The sequence below is a fragment of the Dendrobates tinctorius genome, unplaced genomic scaffold (assembly GCF_039654945.1).
Source record: "Dendrobates tinctorius isolate UK_male_01 unplaced genomic scaffold, ASM3965494v1 ptg000093l, whole genome shotgun sequence".
NCBI lineage: Eukaryota > Metazoa > Chordata > Amphibia > Anura > Dendrobatidae > Dendrobates > Dendrobates tinctorius.
In genome coordinates this window covers 17,737,436-17,754,511 of record NW_027361761.1, presented here as the reverse complement: position 1 = coordinate 17,754,511, position 17,076 = coordinate 17,737,436, and the positions used below count along the sequence as shown (strand labels likewise).

The 17,076-nt window shown below is 42.6% G+C and overlaps 1 protein-coding gene across 1 annotated transcript in view; it reads right to left on the bottom strand.

Moving 5' to 3' along the window:
- LOC141098588 (cytochrome P450 2K1-like) overlaps window positions 1–17,076 on the bottom strand; it is a 157,414-nt gene that overhangs the window by 37,673 nt on the left and 102,665 nt on the right. The window contains exon 7 of the mRNA XM_073586500.1: window positions 1,680–1,821. Within this exon, the coding sequence (XP_073442601.1) occupies window positions 1,680–1,821 (142 nt within the window). The remainder of the gene's footprint in view (window positions 1–1,679; window positions 1,822–17,076) is intronic.

The window sequence follows — 17,076 nt, the reverse complement described above, 5'->3', positions numbered from 1 at the left end:
TATCGAGATCCAAAAAAAATTATTCCTGGCCCCTGATACCTTGGTCTATGTCTAGAAATATCTGTAATAGGCAGCAGTAGACAGAACTGGAATGGATCCTCTTGCTATATGCACTGCTGTCTGCCACATACACTGCCCACTTGCCTAACACTGATATCTATGTAGCTTTATTACTCCTCAGAAGGACTGTTACTTGAGATGGATATGTGTCCAATATTACAGCATACCTACAATAACCAACACAAATCTCTCCATAGCTCAGCAGCAACTATCCATACTCTGCCTGATTCAAGAGCAGACGGTGATGAGCATGGCGGCGCTAGGTCTGATGATGCTATGCGGCCAGCCCATCACTGCAATGCCACAACCAACATGGCGGCAGCATTACAGTGTCTGGCAGACAATGCCTGCAAATTCATTGCCTCTCAAAAGAGCGCCAAACAGGCAGGGCAGGGACCTGAGCTTCCGCCGAGCAACCTTGGAAATATTCGGTGAGATCAAAGCAACTCGAGCAGTGAGATACTCAGGAGAGTACCAAGTAGAGGCGAGCATGCTCGCCCATCACTAATAACAACGTGAGTCTCCTAAAGTTCTGACTTTTCCTAAGGTGACACATCATGACTACATGATGTTTGTTGGGATGTCAAAAGCTTAATTGGAGCAAGAAGAGGACAGATCGCTGGCGTCATGCTCTAAAGGGAAAAAAAGTCAGATGTAGATACACAGCAGCTATGGTGGAGGGTCACATCAGCAAAGGGGTGAATATTGATATTATTATTTTTTCATGGTATGATTGTTATGATCTGGGGTCTCAGGAGGCCCCCAATAATAATCAATATTTGAATTGCATTGTAAAACTTCAATGGTAATTCTGCTTCCTGTCCAAATTCAAGCGAACTGCCAAATTAAAATCAAGACTACAAATATACCATTAACAACAGGAGATAAGGAGTGTTCATGCTCACTCTCCTTTTGTCATATATTATGCCCACTACCTTCTCTCAGAGAAGTCTAAAGACTATTTTCTGACTGAAGTTTCATATGTCAGATGTTATTATTTATTTAAAGGCCATTTCCTTGTAGATTGTAAGCTTGCGAGCAGGGACCTCACTCCTAATGTCACTGTTTGGATTGTCTTAACTTGTATTGAATTTATTGTCTGTACATGTCCCCGCTTAATTGTAAAGTGCTGCGGAATATGTTGGCGCTATATAATTAAAAATTATTATTATTATTATTATTATTATTATTATAAAATTATTATTATAAAGGCCTTCAGCTTGATCTAGGGCCATTACTACTTGATGGGTGAATGATGTGTAGGAAGTTCGATCTTGTGCAAGCCTAGATAGATCCACCGTCATATCGATAGCATCAAGCCATCAAAATGCTGGACTTCCTCTTCGTCTTGTTCCTTATACTTTAACGACCATGATGTCCTTCTTCAGTGTTTGCTCTGTTTAAATGATGTGTCCAAAGTAGGCAAGGCATATGTAGCTGTTATAAAATAAATGTCTGACCTGCTGTTCACAGTTGAAGGAATATGGCTGCTGCAATAATCATCCACAGAAAATAAATACAGATAATGATAAAAGAATGTGTATCACTGTCTGATTTTAATTAGCAAAACAAAATAAAGTAAAAATGACACATTCCCACACATGAGGTGGATCTCTTACTTTGGATTTCTGGATACTTCATCATTAGTAGAAGGCCCCATCTCAGGGTGGTTGAGGTTGTCTCCATGCCAGCGTCAAAGAGATCCGCAACCAGGTATGTTAGGTTTTCATTGGTGAAGTATAATTTAGGATTTGGCTTTTCCTAAAGTAGAAAATACATAAAAAAACATGTTCCTTGAGAAGCTATCTTGAACTGCTGCTCTTGCAGGAATCCAAACTCAAGCATTATGCATGTGGAGGAGAAAGGGAAAGAGGGGAAAAAAGTCAGCTCACCAGTCTCTGAATAATCCGCTGTTGGTCCACACACAGAGCCACCTTGATTAAGGGCATTGTCTGTAGCAAATGCAGGAAAAGAAATCTCCATAATTAAGACCTGAATGGTCGAAACGCGTCGGTTTCAGACCACCAGGGACCCCAATTGTCATCATGTTTTTCCGTTTTTGATGCTGGATTTTTAAGTGCATTATCAAAAAATTATTCGACTTTTTTCTGAAATGGAGTATCACGCTGGAGATTTCTTTTCCCAAACTCAAGCATTAGTTACAAACATGGAGCATGGAGGAGGGGAGCAGAGAAGCCAAGAATAGGAGAGTGTAAAAATTGTTTGCACATGGATTCTTGCCAAAACAGCAGATCAGAGCAGCTTCTAAAAGAGCAAGAACTTGTAGTTAAAACAACACTGTTAGCATTGTTTTATAGCATTAGCATTATAGCAGTGTGATAAAATGTTTTTGTATCTCTCTATCTATCCATCTATCCATCTATCTATCTATCTATCTATCTATCCCATATCCATTTATCTATCTATCTATCTATCCCATATCTATCTATCTATCTATCTATCCCATATCTATCTATCTATTTATCTATCTATCTATCCCATATCTTTTTATCTATCTATCTTTCTATCCCATATCTATCTATCTATCTATCTATCTATCTTTCTTTCTTTCTATCCCATATCTTTCTATCTATCTATCCATCTAAATAGTGGGTGCAAAGCCCACAATCAAATCCAAGCCTTAATAATATCCAAGCAAATAGAGGCAGCACTCCAAGGTCAAAAAGTTTAAAAGGTTTATTGACCTATTGTGATGGCGACATTTCGCTCCAAGTGTGGAACTTTCTCAAGCACCGAGCTGGAACTGTTCCTTGCCCCAGGAGGAGGTGAGCAGGCAGGGAGTGGGGAGCAGCACCTGGAGTGCAGGTGCCAGGAGGGGGAAAGTGAAGGTGACTGGCAGACTTGAGAGGCGGTAAGAGGAGAGTGGTGGGGTGACTGAGGCGCACAAGCAGTTGTTGGGGACCTTGGCACTTTGCTGGCGCAGGAGGCAAAAAAAGTGATCAGAAACTGAGGAAGCCAATGAGGGCCAGCCGTAAGCAGACCAGTACCTCGTGGAGGGGCACCCATCATCCCCTTTAGGTATCACTGACCCGAAGGACTAACATCCAGGGGGAGAACCCTACAGTGCACAGAACCCCCATGAATGGCCGGTCTTCCTTGAGGAAGGCTCTCCTATCGCCCACACCTTGTTCACCATATAAAAAATTCAAGGATCGAGCAATCTGTGGCTATATGTCATCAAAGAAAGATTTACATTACTAACACTTTCATGAAATAATAAATGATGTAAAAAGAACCATGGCATCCATCAGGGAAAGATGATTACTAAAACCACAGGGAGATGAAACATACAAAGACTCGTCATCAGCCATAAAACTGAGATCCAGAGCCCTGAAACCTATAAAATCAACAATTTATAAAATGCTGAAGGGATCTGCAGAAAATAGATATTACACTGATTAATACATGATTATATTTGATCTGTTGGAACTTTTGGGGATAATACAGCACATTGGGGACACCTAGTGGCGAAGGGAAATATTGCAGTCAAGATTTCCCTGACTAATTGATCCATAAGAGGCTCCTAACTGAGAGCATTGCAAATCAGCTCTCTACTAGAGATGAGTGACTTTGCCTCCGGGAGGGTCGAGTTGGGTTTTGGACCACCCAACTTTTCCAAAAGTCGAGTCGAACGAAATCGGCTGACTATAGGCAAAAGTTGGAGTTCCGACAAAAACCCGACCCCAATGCAAGTCAATGGGGAATAAAAGTCGGCAGTGAGTGGAGGACAGTAAACACACCTGCAGTGCCCATATCAATGGCAGCGACATCAATTCTTATTACTTAAGCTTGTCTACCTTAATTTACTTTCTAATAATAGTTACGCATTGAAAACTGGGGGTTATTTGGCTAAAGTTGGGGGGTACAGCCCAGTTAGGGAGGTGGAAAAACTGGCCTATGTTGAGGTGTAGGCAGGACGTTCAGCAGCTGCAAATGGAGGAATTGGAGAAGGCGGAGGAAGAGGAGGACAAAGCGAGCCATTTTTCTGGCAACCTATGTGTCATCGGGGAAGGTGGTACAAAATCCTTTGAAACCCAGTCATGGATCATTTTAATGAAGGTGATATCACCTACATTTTGGGTCGACAGCCGGGTCCTTCTTTCTGTCAGGATTGATCCAGCAGCACTGAAGACTCTTTCTGATAGCACACTACCAGCAGGGCAAGCGAGCTCCTGTAAGGCATATTGTGCCAATTCAGGCCAGGTGTCCAGTTTACAGGCCCAGTAGTCAAAGGGGAATGAACTGTGAGGGAGAACATCGATAGGGGAGGAGAGGTAATTTTGAGCCATAGTTGACAACTGCTGTCTCCTGTCTGTTACAATCGATGCAGTATTACCAGTCGTGTGAGCGGTACTCGAGAAATCAGTCCACAACATGGTCATGAAACCCCTGTCAATGCCACTTCGGCTGTGTGCACCACGAATACCTCTTCCATGTTGCACAGTACGGATCATGGTAGAATCTGCACCGCTGCTGTGTGCTGGGAATGCCTCTAACAAACGGTTTACCAGAGTTGCTTGTTTGTTTGCCAATATTAGCTCTAGGTTCTCCTGTGGCATGATGTTCTGTAATTTGCCTTTATAGCGTGGATCGAGGATGCTGGCCAACCAATAGTTGTCAACCTTCATAATTTTGGCAATGCAAGGGTCCCTTTTTAGGATCCGCAAGAGATAATGACACATGTGGGCCAATGTTCCAGGTGTCAATGATGCACTGCCAGTGGTGGGTGGAGGAGCACTTTCTGCCAAATCCACATCCCTCCAGTCACGCACAAACCCTGTACCAGACCTTGGCAAGCCAACATTTTCTCTTGCCCCCTGAGAAGCATCCTCCTCCCCAAAATAATCATCCCCTCATCCTCCTCCTCTTCCTCTTCTTGCTCCACTTCGTCCAGGACAGTTCCCTGAGCAGACAATGCCTAACTGTCATCAAGGCTTCCCTCCTCCTCCTCCGCTGCAGACGTCTGATCCTTAATGTGCTTCAAAGTTTGCATGAGCAGACGCATAAGAGGGATGCTCATACTTATGATGGCGTCGTCTGCGCTTACCAGCCGTGTGCATTCCTTAAAACACTGAAGGACTTTACAGAGGTCTTTCAGCTTTGACCACTCCACACCCGACAACTCCATGTTTGCCCTCAAACTGCCTGCCCGTGTATACTCCCACAAATGTATTACAGCCTGCCGCTGTTTGCACAGCCTCTCAACCATGTGCATGGTGATGTTCCACCTTGTTGCAACGTCTATGATTAGGCGGTGCTTGGGGAGGTTGAGCGATCGCTGCAGCCTCTGCATACGACTGGAGTCTATGGGCGAGCGAAGGATGTGCGAGCACAGTCTTTGCACCTTATGGAGCAGGGCTGGTAACTCCGGATAATTATTTATGAAGCATGGCACCACCAGGCTCAAGGTGTGAGCCAGGCAAGGTATTTGTCTGAGTTTTGTCAGGGCTATGGTTGCCATAAAATTACGTCCATTATCACTGACTACCTTGCCTGGCTCAAGATGTAGACTGCTCAGCCATGACTCAGTTTCTCGCCGCAAGTAGTCAGCCAGTACCTCTGCGGTGTGTCTATTGTCGCCCAAAGACATCATCTTTAAAACAGCCTGCTGACGCTTTCCACTAGCTGTTCGACAGTGGGACACCTCGTGTGCAACACTGGCAGCTGGGGATGGAGTGCTCGTGTAACTGCACTCTGTCGACGAGCTTTCGCTTCTGGAGGAGGAGGAGGCAGAGGGTTGAACGCCTACAGCTAACTGTTCCCTATACTGTGGGCTAGGCAGCACTGTCCCACCGCCGCTGTCCCCTGTGGACCCTGCATCCACCACATTCAACCAGTGTGCAGTGATGGACACCTAACGGCCCTGGCCATGCCTACTGGCCAATGCATCTGTTGTGAGGTGCACCTTTCCACTCACTGATTGTTTGAGTGCATGGACAATGTGGTCTTTCACATGCAGGTGGAGGGCAGGGATGGCTTTTCTAGAAAAGAAGTGCTGACTGGGTAGGTCATAGCGTGGGACAGCGTAGACCATGAGTTCTCGGAACGCTGCACTTTCAACCAAACGGAAGGGCATCATCTCTAATGAGATCAGTTTGGCAATATAGGCGTTCAAAGCCAGTGTATGCAGATGAGAGGATGATTACTTTCTTGTCCTACTCAGAGTCTCTGCTAGGGTGAGCGCTGGACTTGAGAGCTGCATATGGTGGAAATATCGGTGGACATGGTGGACTAAGAGGGGGTTGGTGATGGTGGTGGTGATGGCCTAGATGCAGTCATTCTTTGGAAAAACATTGTGATTCCCTGACTGCTTTGGCCTTGCGACGACACCTCAACATTTCTTGCTGGTGGTGTGCTAAAACGGTGGGCTTACAGTGGGGGATGCGATGTAGCGTTGCTGGCTACCTTCAGTCGGAGCAGGTGCACGTGTGCTACCTGAGGTTTTGTAGTCCGTCCACGCTTGCAAGTGCATGGTGTTTACATGTCTAAGCATGCAACTAGTATTCAAATTTCGGAGATTTTTCCCTCAGCTAAATGTCCTTCCGCACTTCATACAGATAACTTTTGCCTCATCAATAGGATTTTGGTCAAAAAAGTGCCACACTGCACTCTTCCTACTATGTGAAAAATTTTCAGGGCTTGCACGCTGTGCTAAGTTGACTGTCTGGCCAAGCTGTCCTGCAACTCTTTTTGTTTTTTTAACACGTTTTTGGACTGCTACGGGCCTGCCAGATATCCGCAGCTGCGATGTCGATGCCTGCTGCTGACCCTCCTCCTCTTTTGAGCTATTGCCAGCAGCACCCTCTTCCCCCAATGGATGCCAATCTGGGTCAACAACTGGGTCATCCATCACCTCCTCTTCAATTTCATCTGCACCTTCCTCTGTGTCACCATGTAAGGTGGTATAGTATGCGGGAAGGGGCACCTGAGTATCATCAGGGTCAGAATCTGGCTCAGTAGACTGCGAGGGCAATGTAGTGCTCTGGGTGAATGTACCAGCAGAATCATATAGCACTGGCTGTGCATCAGTGCATTCCATGTCATATTCATCTTGGACTGGGGAATTCAGGATTTCACTTGATAACTTAGGCATGGTATGTGAAAAGAAACATCTCCTGCCTTAGGTTCTATTGTGCTTTTGGCACTACCAGCAGATGCACCACCATCAGTACCAGCTGCCCCCCCACCCACGTCCGCAGCCTCTTCCACCATACTTCCTCATGTTTGAGAAAATGTACCAAAAATACCAGCAGATATATGGTACTGTATGAGGAGCATACAGCTGTATACGGTGTAGGGAAAAATTTAAATCTCCGTATGTATTTCCGGAGTCACATACAGACGCTCACTCAGTATATATTTGACCATAATACAAACAGCAGATATACGGTACTGTATGAGGAGCGTACAGCAGTATACGGTGTAGGGAAAAATTTAAATCTCCATATATATTTCCGGAGTCACACACAGACGCACACTCAGTATGTATTTGACCGTAATACAAACAGCAGATATACGGTACTGTATGAGGAGCGTACAGCTGTATACGGTGTAGGGGAAAATTTAAATCTCTGTATTTATTTCCGGAGTCACATACAGATAGTCAGCATGTATTTGTCCATGATACCAGTTGGTACATGGTAGTGTGTGAGGAGCGTACAGCTCTATACGGTGTGGGAAAAAATGAACGGTCGGTAACTGTGCAGAAAAAAAGAATAAAAGTATTAGTGCTGTGTAAAAAGCAGTCTGCACAGCAGTGTACACACAGCAATGCAGCTATCAGGCAGCCTAATAACCAGCGCTGCTGCACACAAGAAAATCCTCCCCTGTCACTGCACACTAACTGTACAGCACAATTGCTATCAGCACAAGCACATAAGAACTTCTATATCTTTACAGCCCTAACTCTCTCCCTACTGATAAACAGCAATCTCTCCCTACTGTTAAGATCGGCAGAAGTTGAAATGGAGATCGGCGGTCAGGGCTTATATAGACACTATGACACCCCCCAAAGCAAGCCAATCCTGCAATGCCCTTCTCTACGATGGTGGTGGATGCTGCACATGTCATCTCGTTGCCCACAGTGTACGTCCTTGCTCATTGGCTGAAAAAAAGGCACCTGCAAGCAATCTGGGAAATCCGACTTTGGCGCTCGTTTTGCCGACCGCATGGCCGACTTCATGCTATGGTCGGGTTTCGGTCAGCAAAACCCGACTTTGGCATAAGTCGGCGACTTATGAATCTGGCCGACCTGTTTCGCTCAACTCTACTCTCTACCATTAAAAAAACGACAGCAGAACGGCCCTCATAGGAGCTAAAAGACATAAATATGGTTAAAATGAGGTGCTCATCTGGATCGAACAATTAAAGTGAAACACCAGCAAATACAAAAATGGAGAAATTTATCATAAAACAAAGCAGCTCCAAACAGGAAATGCTGCATCCCAAAAAAATCTCTGAGGGACTAGATTTGTAAGAAGCAGAAGTGGTGTCTGCTGACTCAACAAATTTAGATAAGCCCATCTCCAGAGGATTCATCAAAAACATATTATCTTCCTCTCTGGTGCCTTTAGCAAAAGACCTTTTAGCGATTGAGAAAGACATCCAGCACATAGGCCACAGAGTGGAGGATCTGAAAGGAGCACAAGCTAAACTAACTGCTTGCACACGCGAAATGACGCAAGGCTTGCAACTTCATGAAGACTACATTAACGCTCTGCAAACAACCCTGGAAGACATGGAAAACAGAAACAGGAGAAATAACCTTCAAATTCAAGGGGTTCAGGAAGCATCGGGGAGGGAAGATGTGACTGCTGTCCTGACTGATCTCTTCTCTCCTATGCAGGACCCAAATGAAGGGCCATTACTAATCTTAGAGAGAGCGCATTGAAACCTAAACCCAAGCCAACAGAAATCCCAAGAGATATAATCTGCAGGATTCTCGATATTCGTATAAAGGAGAAGATTTTCAAAAAAGCTAGAGCAATGGAGGCCCTGACATATGGAGGCTCCACAGTCTATATATACCAAGATCTTGCTCCTTCAATTCTAGCCAAACGACGCATACTCAAGCCTTTCACAGATGTTCTAAAGGAAAGGCATTTCCTATTCAGATGGCTCTTTCCATTTGGACTGCTTATTACAGCAGAGGGCAAGAGATTCACAGTCAGAATGACCTCGGATATAGTAAGGATTTGCGAAGAACTTGGGATTCAGACTGACCCAATTCTGGATCTGAGGGCGCTACACACAAATCTTCAGGCTTTAGATCTACCAGTGCAGGAGACCTGGAAGAAAGCTGGCAACCCTTGGAGCCAAAGAACCAAGAACAGGCATTCCAGGACTCAAAGATCTGAAGAAAAGTGAACTATGGGAGAATAATAGAGAGTAAAGAGGTTGGAATGTATCTCCCTTGATGCATAGGAGTATACCACGGAGGCTGATTATCACAAATGGTTCATATGTGGTTAAAATGTTTATGAACACACAGTAATCTCCAGTGATCTCAGGCAGGAAGGTAGTTATGAAAAATATTCCTTTATTTCTTTTCATTAAAAGAACATGTTAATGGTAATCCATGATTAAGACCCTTTTGAGTTGAAACGCATTGGATTTTTTATCATCCACCGGGGTATCCACTACCTGTAACATGTTCTTTTAACGAAAAGAAATAAAGAAATATTTTTTATAACTACCTTCCTGCCTGAGATCGCTGGAGATTACTGTGTGTTTGGACTTGTATCCGCCAGGCCAGGGCGGCTCCGTGCGACGGTGTGGTTCCTGCTATCGGGAGGACGCAAAGGGGTGAGCTGAAACATTTTTTTCTTATAACATGTTTATGAACACTTAAAGACATAAGTTTCCCTTACTGGGTACTATCTAGTAGAATGATTACATCATTAGAGTTAGGGCATCAAGCCCATTTATTTGTTGTTTTGTGTACATGATATATGTTCCCCCTTATCTCTTTTCTCTGTTCCCCCTATCTTCCCTACATTCAACAATGGTACGACATATTATGTTATGAGAGACTGGGCGCCGCAATGAATAGTTATGTCTGACCGGCAGAAACGACCATAGCATCGTATAATGTGAGGGGGTTGAACGCTCCGATCAAGAGAACTCAGGTACTGACACACATTAAAAAATTGAGGGTAGACATTGGACTGCTGCAAGAAATACATTTTATACAAGAGAAAACCCCAAATTTTGAAAAAAATTATTATAGCCCTTGGTACCATTCGTACTCATCCTCCAGGAAATCAAGAGGATTCGCAATTGCGATCTCCAAGCACGCACCATTTCAGTGTTTGGAGGTACTTAGAGGTAGTGAAGGCAGATATATCTTCATTAAAGGGAAAATTGCTCAGACTAGTAACAATAGGTAATCTATATGCTCCCAACATCAAACAAGATATCTGGTTTTCTAAAACACTTAGGGAGGCTACTCATTTCATAGAAGACACACTGATTTTGGGAGGGGACTTAAACACACCTATTGAACCTGTCATGGACACTTCCACAGGGAGATCAACAATAACCAAAAAAGGCACTTATACGCATTTCAGCGACCTGGCATACTAATCAACTAATAGACACATGGAGGTTTCAAAACCTTACGACAAAAGACTTCGCACTTTTCATAGACACAGTTATCATATAGTAGGATAGACAACCTCTTTCTGCTATTTCAGATGATCCCAAATCTAACAGATGCCAAAATAATTTTGAGTGTTCATTCCGACCACTCAATAATAATAAATAAAATAGTGTTAGGTCATAGGCCAAAAAACAAAACATGGAGACTTGATGAGATTCTTCTATCTGACCAATCTGCGAAAGAAAAAATGTGAAAAAACGTTGAAAGAATACTTTGATTTGAACACACAAGACAACATACAATCCCCTACTGTATGGGAAGCTCACAAGGCAGCGGTAAGAGGAGAGTGGATCTCAATAGCCTCGCACAGAAACAAATGCGACAAACCAAAATGGACTCTCTCTTTAGAGAGATACAGGCGCTTGAACAAGAACACAAACAATCACTCAAGTCAGACACCCTTACTCTTCTATCACAAACGAGAAGAGACTTAAGAGATATGATGAATAGGGACTCAATAAAAATATTTACTAAATGGAAACACAAAATATATGCACACGGAGATAAAGTATCAAAATTCATGACCTCCATGATTAAAAAAAGGAAGGCGAAGTCACCAATCTACACACTCATGAATTTGGGGGGGGGGGAATAAGATTAATGACCTAGAGGAGATTGCCACAGCCTTTAGAGAACATTACTCTTCCTTATTTAATTTACGTCCCTGTGAGAGTGCAGAGCAATTAGAAAATAGGAGAGTCAACATTGTAGAGTTTCTAAATGGTATCAATTTACCAAGACTCTCTGAAGAGCAACAACTTGAATTAATAAGTCCTTTCACGTCACAGGAACTCCAGTCTGCTTTGTCGAACTGTCTAGTGGGCAAGAGCCCAGAACCAGATGGTCTTCCTACCTCTTATTATAAGAATTTTCAGCAAATTTTAAGCCCATACCTTCTAAGATTATGCATTGATGTACTGGCAGGGTCCTTTTTTCAGAAGCAGACCTTAGAGGTACACATCTCACTAATACATAAAGAGGGCAAAGACCCGGAGATATGTAGCAATTGTAGCCCAATCTCTCTATTAAACAATGATCTTAAATTATTTGCAAAAATGATTGCTAAAAGAATAGGTCTCGTTTTGTACAGATTGATCTCGCCAGAACAAGTGGGCTTTGTTGGAGGCAGGGAGGGAAGAGTCAATTCATTAAGAGTCCTCTATCTGATGCAACATGCAAATATCCATAAAAAGCCATTAATATTGATGGGAACGGATGCGGAGAAACCCTTGGGAGATTTGATTTCCCTTCACTGTTAATCAACGCTATATTTCAGATGTATACACACCCGACGGCAAAGATAAGAGTAAATGGAGATTTGTCCAAACCCTTTGATATTAGAAAAGGCACCCGTCTGGGTTGTCTGCTTTCACCTACTCCGTTTATACTAATCATTGAAGCACTGATTCAAAGCATTAGACAACATCCTGGAATAGAAGGGGTCCGAATAGCTGGAATACCCCACACTGTAGATGCATTCGCAGATGACTTACTTTTATTACTGACCAACCCTAGATGGGAAATCCCAGCAGTTTTGGAGTTATTTGGAAAATTTGGAGACATGTCGAACTTCATAATAAATCTTGATAAATCGGAAGCTATGAGTATAAATGCTTGACACTCCCAAGATATTAAATCAAAACTGCCAATTAAATGGAACTCGAACTTCATTAAATACTTAGGAATCAAATTAAGTCCGCACTGGCACTCATTATTTACACTTAATTATACCCCACTACTTAACTATACGTAAGAACAGATTAAATTGTGGAAAGCACCTTTTGTATCCTGGATGGGACGCAAAAACCTTCTAAAGAGCTTTATTCTTCCAAAGTTCAGTTACATATCGAGAATGTTACCTATTGAAATACCTGACTCATTTTTTCAGAGAGCAAGATCTATTTTTTGAAAGTGCGTTTGGGGTGGCTCGAGAGCCAGGTTAAATTATAAAACACTCTCATTGCCCAGGAAAACAGGAGCCCCTGATCGACAAAAATATCATACTGCAGCGACACTATCTTTAATGGTTGAATGGGCAAGAAACCATGAACATAAATTATGGAAAGAAATAGTGGATGACTCAATACCTGACCCGATCTCCACCATACTTCATGCTTCCAAAGAATTTATCCACAAACTAGATACTTCTAATGATGTCTCAAGAAATATAATCCATACTTGGTTGAAGAACTCCACATTTTTAATGCCACTTTCGTCACCCCTGGCTAGAGTGATGGACTTTCATGGTCTATATTTAGACCAAACTAAACTTAAAACCAAAGACTTATTACACTCGTTTAAAGAAAACATACACGATATCCTTGCGGAGGACACACTACTTTCTCTACCGGACTTACGAAATCAATTTCCAAAATAACATATTAATTTTCAGCATTACAATAGGCTCAAAAAAGCTGTCAGATCGTATTTACAAACTGGATCCCCACTCAGAGAACTAACTGCTTTTGAATCACTAATAATCCAACATAAACGACCCAAAGGAACCCTAGCAAAATTATATCAGAGTCTTCTTACAGACTCAATACCTATTAAACGGGCCTACATATCAGCATGGGAGAAAGAACTTAACATTAAATTACTGGACTCGGAGATTGAAGATATATACAAAAACACGTTCGACCCATCTAGATGTGTAAGGGTTCAAGAAAACTCGTATAAGATCATTGTAAGATGGTATAATACCCAAGTGTTGCTGCACACATGATATCCTAAGGTTTCCTCAACCTGCTGGAGGTGCAATAAAGAGAACGGGACACTATTACATATTGGGATAATGTTCTGAAGATTATAACTAAGCTGTGCAGACTACCAAAACCCCTCCAACCACGGATCATGTTTTTAAACTGGTCTGGTGAAATCTCTAAAATTAAACTTAATTCACTGCTTCTATTGTTAATAGCAGCAGCCAGATTGTTAATACCTGCGAAATGGGATTCCCAGAACTGCCCAAGTGCTCCTGAGTGGATCCAAAAAGTCGATGAACTCTACTACATTGAAGAAGTTGGAGCTTACACTCATTTCACAAATGACAAATTCAAAGTAATTTGGACGCCATGGGTCTCATATAGAAAGTCAGTTGAATATTTAAAGGCTACAAACCAACAATCCGAGATGATAAACTACTGCTGGCCAGATAGACACCCTACAAAACTGAGCGAGTCACGGTCAGACAATTGTGGGGAATAGATAGCTCAGCTAGGATCTTTGCTTTGGCACAAGCGTGTGGCTATGAAGTCACTTCAGCAGACTAGCAATATGGACACGGCATATTTATTGTGCACACTTGTTATCCAACGTTACACATGACAAACATGAAATAAAACGTCTAAGGCCGTCTGGCCACTAACTAACAATAGCAGGCTAACTACAAAATAAACCTATATAACAGCAAACAAGTCCATGTAATCTTACTGTGTCAGCTCCCAGCTCAGCAGACGATAGACTGAGAGATTCCAGCTCCTCCTGATTATATCAGCTGGACCAGTCAGGAATCCAAAACCTGGATTGAATTAGTGGAGGGGGAACTACCAGTCCTTTCCATGCTGATCACTAAGGAAACCAGGACTGGATTACAGTGAAATAAACTGGCTTCATCATCAGTACAGGGAGACATATGAAATGAAACGGGGAGAAACATACCTGTTTTCTAGTACCTCTCCCCTTGGCACCTCACACAATATTACTTTCTCTCCTGAGACGTATAGAAATACAAGCCATCAGCCATCAACCGCCAGTATTAGAGTTGAGTGACTTTAGTCGGATCGGGTTTCACGAAACAAAATTTGTTTCAGATGAAACTGGTCCGACTAGGGCAAAAAAATGTCAGAGTTTCGTCCGAAACCCGACCCCAATGCAAATCAATGGGGAATAAAAGTCGGCATTGACCAGATGAATTCTACCATGTAATTTGCTGGGTTTCATCGAGAGATATTGTTATAGTTATTTCTTGTCTATATATCCATACCATGTATTACGGTATTCTAACATTTTCAAAAAACTGAAAAGATGTTTTTAAAAAAAGAAAAAAATAGAGGAAGAGAAAAAAGAGAAGTAGAAAGAGTAAAAAGTTGGGTGAGCGGAAGATTAAACCCAAGCTTTTGCATAGCAAAAACGAAAAGAAATGTGTGGATACTTAAATGCATCAATCAATTACACTCTGATGACACCTTTCTATCTACAACTGATACAACTAAGGGCAGGTGCAGACAACAGTATTTTCTCTCATCCTTGAGAGTTTGGCCGATTATGTGAGTCACATTTTGATCAGAGTTTTAACAGAGTGTGGTTATAGCGTGATCCCATTCTCTCAGATGAGAAGAAAATGGAAATAAAAAATTATCTTCTCCATTCTGTCAGTCCATGGACATCGGACTGCACTTGGATGTCATTCATGTGCGTTCCTTTGTTTTCCATTGATTCACTAACTTGCATGGTGAACTGCGATCCAAATATTGGATCAAACTCGGGCGTTCTTTGAATTTTTGCACTGACTGGCACTGTCAGAGAATGAAATTGGACATGGACATGGTCCCATAGACTAACATTGGCCCGAGTGCGATCTGATGTTTTGCCGGATCACTCTCAGATCAATAATATGGTCGTCTACTTATTTTTCAGCTGTAATGTCTATTTCTGTCTTTATGCCAGAAGAGCCGTGCACTCTGTCCTGCCAATTCCTGCTCTGTAAATGCAGAAAATAGTGCTCATCTTTTATACAGGCTGTCTTAGTCTTCCATGATTGGATGTGCTACAGAATGTTATGGAATAGCTACAGGACAAATGGGGAAGGTCCATCAGGTTAGCACAATCTTTTTATTAATATTTCTGTTTCATTCCAGGTGAGACCCTATTGCGCTTCTCTGCTCCCTAGTGCCTATACATATGTTAAAATGGCACTGGGCATTTTTTTAATTTTTAGCTGCATATTATTATTATTATTAGCATTTATATTATATTAGCACTGTTCTGTCCTCACTAAATGAATCGGAATTCATGTGGCTTATACAGGCAGCTAAATTGTTATACCGGGGGTCCAGTAAGGAGACTGTAGGTTGAATCTGTGCTTTATTGAACATAGAGTATATTGATGTGGTGAAACTACAATTAAAACATATAGACACAATCAGTACTGAGTTCATAGGAATTCATACTGTAATATACATAGCATATATTATCTGCACTACCAGCTGAGCAGGGGAGAGCTAACTAACAGGCTGATCTAAGACAGAAATTATATACAGGAAGCATGTTTACATACCAGCGATGCTGACGCAAGGGGGAGCAAAGAAATGAGATGTTCACAGGAAGCAGGCTTGAGAGAAAATGGAAGACTGGAGGGAAAAATGGGGGTTGGACTTAACCATAATGCTTTGCAAGCTATCCCAAAATGCATTGAGAATGGAGGGAAAGAAAATTCAGGAAGTACAACACATAAAAACATGCAGTTATGATTTTGGTCAGTAGATGGAGCCCAAGATACAGAAAACAGTAAAATATATAGAAACCTGTACATTCTATACATTACAGCAAATAGCAGTATATTTCCAGACAGACATTCAAATATTGGATTAACTGTCAGAGACAGAACACTCCCCATCTGGCATCAAACGGATGTCACTATTCTTTTTCTCTGAAGACAACAATAAGACCAGCTCAGTTACTGGTCTGGAGAATGTCTTAGGTTCATCCCCTTTGGCCATCCTAAGTTCGGCTTTGCGGACGTTGCCATCTTTACTCAGGAATGTTACAGTCACTGGTCCAAGTGGCCACTGGTTTCGATGGGCTTGACAGTCTTTCACTAGGACAAGGTCACCAATTCTCATATTAGGCCTGGTAGATTGCCACTTCATCCGTGGATGCAGGGTAGACAATTAATATTGTTTGTGCCACCTGTCCCAGAATGTATTGGCAAGACTTTGTACCTGTCTCCATTGGCACGTGTAGAGGTCCTTAGTGTCGAATCCTCCTGGAGGGGCACTGGACTGTCCTGCTTTCTGGGTGAGGAGAGTAGCTGGAGTCAATAACAAGGGCTCCTCAGGGTCCTTAGGGACTGGAACCAAGGGCCTTTTGTTGATTATAGCTGCGGCTTCTGCCATGAAGGTGGTCAGTCTTTCGTGGGTAAGTCTCGCTGCTCATTCCTGAAGGAGAGTAGAGTCAAGAATTCTCCGTACTAAACCAATCATTCGTTCCCAAGATCCACCCAGATGCGAGGAGTGAGGGGGGTTGAATGACCATGTGCAACTTTGGTCACTCAGGAACCTCTCGAGAGTCTTATAGTCTAGATTTGAAGGTAAGCCCAATTCCTTTGCTGCACA